The sequence below is a fragment of the Artemia franciscana genome, chromosome 13 (assembly GCF_032884065.1).
Source record: "Artemia franciscana chromosome 13, ASM3288406v1, whole genome shotgun sequence".
NCBI lineage: Eukaryota > Metazoa > Arthropoda > Branchiopoda > Anostraca > Artemiidae > Artemia > Artemia franciscana.
Genome location: NC_088875.1, coordinates 37,636,345 through 37,643,699, shown reverse-complemented (window position 1 = coordinate 37,643,699; position 7,355 = coordinate 37,636,345). Strand labels below are relative to the sequence as shown.

Below are 7,355 nucleotides of genomic sequence, written 5' to 3'. Positions count from 1 at the left end.
GTGAAAATATCAATATATCAAAAAATCCAAATATCGCCCAACACTATTCTTGCTGTCAGTCCTTTTTACTGAGTTAATAGTAGTAGCCAAAGTGATTTTGTTGCTTACTTGTATTCTACTCTCTACTCACTGTCAGAATCCTTTCAAGTAGACCAAATTCTGTTCTACTTGACAGGAATTCTTGCCAGTGTAAACGCTACATTAATTTACTCCTATAATACAAGTTGTACAACAAATGCAAAACTAGGTTTGAATCTAGAGAAATATCACAGACTGTTAAGCCATAAACAAATGTTATTTTCCCAGTATTGTTAGCTATATTTTAACATGAACTTTTCCAGGTATACAATTTCCTCACTAATTTATTATTTCAGATGGAAAAACTACAGAAAACGGTTGGATTTCTTGAGAGCCCCAAAAAAATAAGAAAGACTGATTTTTCTTTATGCTTTGTTTGCCAAGATGAAAAGAAAGAAAACCTGTCAATCATCAAAAGCTCTAAGAAGCTACTTGAGACATTGGAAACATCTGCTGATCCCAAGTTCAGAAGATTGCTGACTGAGGCATCAAAAGACAGTTTTTTGTTTAAAAGTCGAAAATGGCATTCCAGCTGTCACCGCCAGCTTATGTACACCATCAGGAAAGGAACTTCTGCTCCAGAGGGGTGTTCCAGCACTGAAAATGTAAGCACTACCAGAAAAAAAACGCGTTCAGAACCTGCAGCCGTTTCCTTCTCATACAAAACTTGTTGTTTGTTTTGCTCCAAAACAGGAAGCAGTAAAAAAAAACTCTCTAAAGTTATCCAATGTTGAAACTTTTTCTTGCAGTGAAGCTATTGTCCTGAAAGCTAATCTTCTCTGGCTCACACTGCCAGTGGTATTTAGCAGAGTTAGTGGGACTGACCTTATAGCAGCTGAGGCAAAGTACCACAAAAAGTGCATTGACAAATTTATGGCTACAAAGCCAAAATGTGATGTTGTGCATGATGTGAACAAAACAATATTTGCCCTGTTCTTAGAAGGGGTTGAGTCTAGGCTTAAAGAAGGAAGGATTTACCACATTTCTGATTTCAAAGAAAAGCTAAGAAAAGTTTTGATTGACAATGGACTTGTTTGGCAGAAGCATAGACTGCTTTGGCTTAAAAGAAGTTTGGACAGACATTTCGGGAGCCAGCTAATCAAGTTTGTGGATCCTAGAAAAGGGACGTTTTACCATCTGAAAGGAACAGTTTTGGCTGGCGATATGGCAGCACAAGTTAAGGCGATGATTGAAGAATTTGAATACAGGGCTGTTCTAATGGACTCAGATGATGCTGGTAGTGACAGCTCAGATTCGACTGTGATAGATTCTGACGTAGCTGCAACATCGAAATCTGTGACATCGAGTGATGAAGAACTTGGTGATTGTTCGTTTATTGATGTGGGGAATGATGATGGAGAAGGTGAGAATGGAACCCGACCCAGGAGGTCTTCAGTGGTATCAGAAAGTGGAAATTCAGGTCCTAGTAGACTTAGTGATAAATACAAAATGGAAGAAAGAAAAAACTTCTTTTATCTGATGACTAAAGCCAAGGCTCAACTAGTGGACAGTGCAAAGGATTTCAAAGAAAGCAAAAGCAGCATTGATTTGACTTATGATGCAGCAGACAGCCTAGTTCCACCACTGCTCTATAACATCATTGCATTTCTGATTGGTGACGTATCAGACCCCCCTGTCGACAGTGATACCAAATACAGTCTTGATGAACAGACGAGAGAGAAGGTTTTAAATTTAGCTCAAGACATCATGTTTCAGTCCCAGGGCATAGCAACTCCCAAACATCTTGCACTGTCTGTCCATTTGCACTACAAAACCAGAAGCAAATCTCTCCTTCTTCTACTAAACAGGCTGGGCTACGGAGTAAGCTTTACAACCCTGCAGAGGCTACTTACCAGCAAAGCCACTTCCATTGAAGAGACAATAAACCAAACTGGAGTCTACATTCTGGATGGATTCAAGAAAGATCAATTTGCACACTTTGCATTCGACAACCTTGATTTCCAGGTAAATTTCTTCTAACTCCCTGTTCTTACCTGCATTCTATAAGTTGCTTCTGATCATGTTAGGAATAATACTTAATGAAGAGATGGTAAATTCTACTTTTAGGAGCGAAGTGGTTCGAGCCCACTTAATAGCCTATGTATATCGTGAAAGCGTGATATAGAATGCTCGGACACTCCCTAAAAATGGACAGAGGTTGAATCCTTTTTCTGTTTTTTTCTTTTTTTTTACCAGCCTTGGGTTGGAAGAGATTATAAAAATGACCTAACATCTTTGGGGATTTGATTAGAGTTGACAAAAGCAGTAGCTTTAAACAACGTTTATGTCTTACTTATTGTTTTCTTATTGTTATCTTATTGGTTTTTTTTCACATTCCAGTTATTAAATAATGCCTTTTTAGCGAGGGGTTGCCCACTCCTGTTTTGCATCCAAATGCTGAGTGGGCAACCCCTCGCTTTTTAGGAATTCTCATATCTTTAAGGTTTTTGTTATGTTACGAGACTGTAGAGTATCCGGGAACTGTAATTTGGATCCAAAAAGCGACCTGAGATCCGAAAGTTGCTGACGTACCTTCAAAAACGATTTGTGCTTTTAGAATTCATCAAGAAAATAATCCGAAAGTTGCTGACGTACCTTCAAACGATTTGTACTTTTAGAAATTATGAAAAAAATAAAATTCTGAGTGACATAACTTCTTTCCCACCAATTTGACAAAAAACTATGACTGTTAGTGATGATGAAAGTTTGATGAAATTTTCGGATACCACGATCAGTTACCACAGTACCTGGCTAGAGACCACGGTAACTGCAAAAACGCCTTTTGACCGTGGTATCAGATACTTCGGTAACTACGAAAACGACTTTAGACCGTGGTATCAGATACCATCAGGGGCGTCACTAGCTGTTTAGCTTTTGGGGGGGGGGACGTCCAGTTTGTGCCGACGGACTCAAAAATGTGCCGACAAAAAACGCCGTTGCCGCTTCGCATATACAGCAACCTGAATCCTATCTTCCAGTTTTGTTTCTTCTTCAGGTGTCCTTGGAGCAATTTTCGAAAGGAATAATAGGGTTTTTGTTACATTTTGCTTAAGGGTCGTTTTATTTCAGGAAGAGACGTCTGACGGTTTGACGTCACATATTACGACAAGCATCATTATGCAACCAAACACGGACGGCCCACTAAAGAAAGCGTGTTCTTTGAAGAAAAGTTGGAACAGAAACCCTTCCCTGTCGTCTTCAAATCTGATTCAGCCTGGAAAGTTTGGGAAGATGTACCTCAAGAGAAAAATAGAGGCGACCGATAAATGCAGCGATCTCATTGGTTTGTCAGGTGACCAGAAAGTTCCCGTTTCAGACTTTTTCACGATCTGGCTTCTTTGTAGAGCTTTGCCGACGCAGCTCATTAATGTATCAAGTGACTCGGCAGAATTTCAACCATATTTTGGTTTCAAGTGTTTCTCAGCAGTGTATGGCTGTAAGGCTGATATTCGTGTTACCAGGATCGGATACCTGCCAGTGGTTCCCCACTCTCCCTCGAACCCAGCAGTCGTGGAAGAAGTCATTAAGTCTTTCCAGAAAACTGCCAGAGAACTGGGACTGAGTTACACCGTCGTCACATGTGACCAGGCCGTATATGAAATCGTTCATGCTCTGAGAGTCAGAAATCCTGAAGCATATTCTGATGTTGTCCTCAGAATGGGCGGTCTTCATATTTTAATGAACTTTATGGGTGCCAACGGTCATATAACGAAGTGCTCGGGTCAAGAGGAGGTGATTTACGAGGCTGGAATTCTGTTGGAAGGAACCGCAAAGAAAGTGATGAGTGGTAAACCGTACTATAAAGCTCTCGCTGCTCATACGTTAGTCCTCGAGGCAATATCCATTCTGTACTGGGAAGCTTTCGAAGATTTTCGCGCAGAATCAGACGATTCATCGTGCATCACTATCTTTGAAGAAATGGGAGATTTACTGCAAAACTTGAAGATCTCAAGAGAGGGTGATGAGAACTTGAACTGTCTAAAGGAAAAACTTGCCGCATTGTCCCCGTGGTTAGAAAGGTTCGAGACTTCTCGTGCACGCTCAAAAACCCACAAGTTCTGGAAGCAGTACAAAGAAATGGTACTGGTTTTGTGGCAGTTTTTGTACAGTGAAAGATCTGGTGACTGGGATGGCCATCTTGAAGGAGCTAGCAAAATGCTTCCTTATTTAGTTGCATGTGGTCACTATAAGTATGGCACTTGCTTGATTGAGTACCTGGCTGAGATGCAGGGCTTACCTCAAGAAGTAGATCAGGCATTCCAGAATGGACTGTTCAATGTGAAGAGGAGGAATGCAAAATTCAACTGCATATCCCCAGACCATGCTGTAGAATATACCATTAATTTAGATTCAAAAACGGAAGGTGGAATGACGGGTATTACCATGAATGAGTTGGCACTGGTGAAGTGGACTTTAACTCTTCCGTTCTGTGCCTCAGTCTCGTCTACATTCACTGAGATGCTACGCATTGTTCCCCAGACTGAGTTTGACTCCTCTCACCACGAAGATCACCCTTCCTTCGTTCTGCGTCAACACATGGCTGTTGATAAAGTGAAGTCTGTTCTGGAAGCCAGGCTCAATCCCTTTCGATCCACTGATGAAGATATGCTGAATATTTATACGCTTGAGACAGTTGATAGTGAGATAGCTGACAGTCTCCTCAGTGTGCGATCTGTTGGAAGCAGCGCGGTTGATCGCTACTTGGACAGTGAAAAAGGTGCCTTTAGCAAAGTAAAGGTCATGAATAATGAGAAGGCGAAACAGAAAAAAGCAACCAATACTTCTAGTGCTGTAAATAGCCTTACCAATGTTGAACTTCAAAATGTCAAAAGGGTATTGGTGAGTGTAGACTTTACAGGCGAAAGAGGACTTCACCATCTAAAGAATTTGCTTTCCTATGAGCTTCTTCCATATGCACCTTCTATATTCCAGAGAAGTGCCATATCTGGAATGGTTGTGCTTCGGACAGGAACAAAGTCAGCTCCTCTGGAGTATTTGAAAACAAAAATCAGCTTGAGCGAGTGGCCCGTTAACCTCGAGATTAGCAGTGAGTCGACTCACTCAAGGGTGGTAGACTTGATGCCCTACCTCAGAAGCCATCCACCAAATCCATCGGAAACCGTTGAGAGCTATGGAAAACGGACATTTTCTACGCTTGTGTCTTTCAACAGCAACGTTAAGGAGCTGCACGTCCTTGCAGATAGATATGATGGGATTTTTGGATATTCCGACGAAGAAGGCAAGGTGATCTGCCTAAAGGACTGCGGTGGTTGCCATGAGCAGCGAGGATGTTCAAACTGGTCTCCGGTAGCTCTAGGTAGACACTCAAACCTAGATGACTGGAACTCGTTGCTCTCAAATTCCAAGACAAAGGCAAGACTGATTGAGCTTCTATTCGGTGAGTTTGAAAACTCAGTTCACCTGCTGCAAGCAGGGTTCACTGTGTACCTCTCAGGAGGCTTTCGAGACCGGATGAGAGTGGTGATGCTCAACAGAAGTGGAAATGCTGATACAAACTTTGAAGTGCGTTTGAGCTGTACCCATGAAGAGGCCGATACAAGAGTTGTGTTACACATGTTGGACTGTTTGGAGAGGGGTTTCGATGTCGTTTTGGTCGATGCGAATGACACAGACATAGTTGTCGTCTTGCTATATCACTACAAGTTGTTCCTTGGGAACCATCCAAATTGTGAAAAGCGGAAAGTTTATGTCAGGTTCCACAGCTATTTAGTGCCTATACATCGGCTTTGCAGCAATTTACCGAACGATTTTGTTCACTCCATCTGCCTTCTTCATACGCTTTCAGGGTGTGATACCGTGGGTTTCATGTTTTCTAAAGGAAAACGAGTGGTGGCCAAGGCTGTCGAGAAATGGGGATTGGAGAAACCGATTGCTTTGCTTGTCCAAGAGATACAGAAGTCAAAGCTCGACCCTGCGGTTCTAGAAAAATTCAGTGTGATTTGCAAAAAGGTCGTTGTTGCCTCATACGGAAAAGACCCAGACCACTTTACCTCTCTTAATGAATTAAGATTGCATTTGTACCCTCGAAAGCGGGAGCTTAAGTATTTGCCACCATCTGACGCTGCCTTTGAGTGTCATGCTAAGCGCGTGTACCTGCAGTTGGACATTTTTTTGCAAGCAAATCGAGCAAAGCCACAGTTTCTGGATCCCCTGCAATTTAGCTGGATGTTTCAAGACTGTGGGGTTAGGCCAGTTGTGTCTACCCTTCAGACATTTCCAGAAGGTGTGGTCCCCCAGTACTGCTCGTGCAAGCGCTGTACAAAAAAATGTTCATGTGCTGGAAATAGACCTTGCGATTTACTTTGTGGCTGTGGTGGGAAGTGTTTTATGGACGAGTTTGATATGCTTGATGGATAATTTGATATGCTGAGCTACTTTTTAACTTTTGTAGTAACAAGTGCCGTTCACGAAATCCGTAGCAGGTGTTAGTATAGTAACCTTTTTTTTGTTTATTCAAGCTTATTGAATAATAATCTTGTCAAGTTTACTAATAATTCTGATTAGGAATGAAAGAGAGTTGTAATCAAGGTCATTGTTGAGTATAGTGGCAATCTTCCTGTCTGAGATAATAAAACTATCCGCTACCAGCTGAATCTAGGCGTGAAATCTTTTCCAGCGCGAATAGAAAAAAATTAAAATTGCAAGTTTCAAGGTCATTCGCGATGGTCCCTACTGTACTCGTCACTTCTGGCATCAGTTACGAAAGATTTGGCGATCATTGTGGAAATTTTTCCGAAACGTGATTTAATAGTAAAAAAAAACGCGAAATTTTCAATTTTCGGGGTCAAGCACCCCCCAGCCGAGTATATAACGCCCATTTCCGTGATCAGCGCTATCGATTACCCCATATTCCGTTGTCAAACCTTCTGCTCCTCACTGATCACCTACCCGACACATTTTCGTTGAGTGGCTCCCTGACTAATAACTATGTCTTTGGGGATGACTTACCCCCTTAGTCCCTGGGAAAGGGGCTGCAAGTTACAAACTTTGGCCAGCGTTTACATACACTAATGGTTATTGGGAAGTGTACAGACGTTTTCAGGGTGATTTTCTGGTTTGGGGGTGGGGTGGAGGGAAGGGGGCTATGTGGGAGGATCTTTCCTTGGAGGAATATGTCATGGGGGAAGAGAAATTCAATGAAAAGGGCGCAGGATTTTCTAGCATTACTATAAAAAAAACAATGAAGAAATAAACATGAAAAAGTTTTTTCAATTGAAAGTAAGGAGTAGCATTAAAACTTAAAACGAACAGAGATT

General features: G+C 41.7%; 1 protein-coding gene across 1 annotated transcript; it reads left to right on the top strand.

The window, feature by feature from the left end:
• Nucleotides 1-693: 693 nt before the first annotated feature.
• On the top strand, nt 694-6,596 carry LOC136034897 (uncharacterized). The gene is made up of 2 exons (XM_065716392.1): nt 694-2,043; nt 3,148-6,596. Exons 1-2 carry the CDS (start codon nt 952-954, stop codon nt 6,454-6,456), a joined length of 4,401 nt encoding a protein of 1,466 aa, XP_065572464.1. The 5' UTR covers nt 694-951; the 3' UTR covers nt 6,457-6,596.
• The last annotated feature ends 759 nt before the right edge of the window (nt 6,597-7,355 follow it).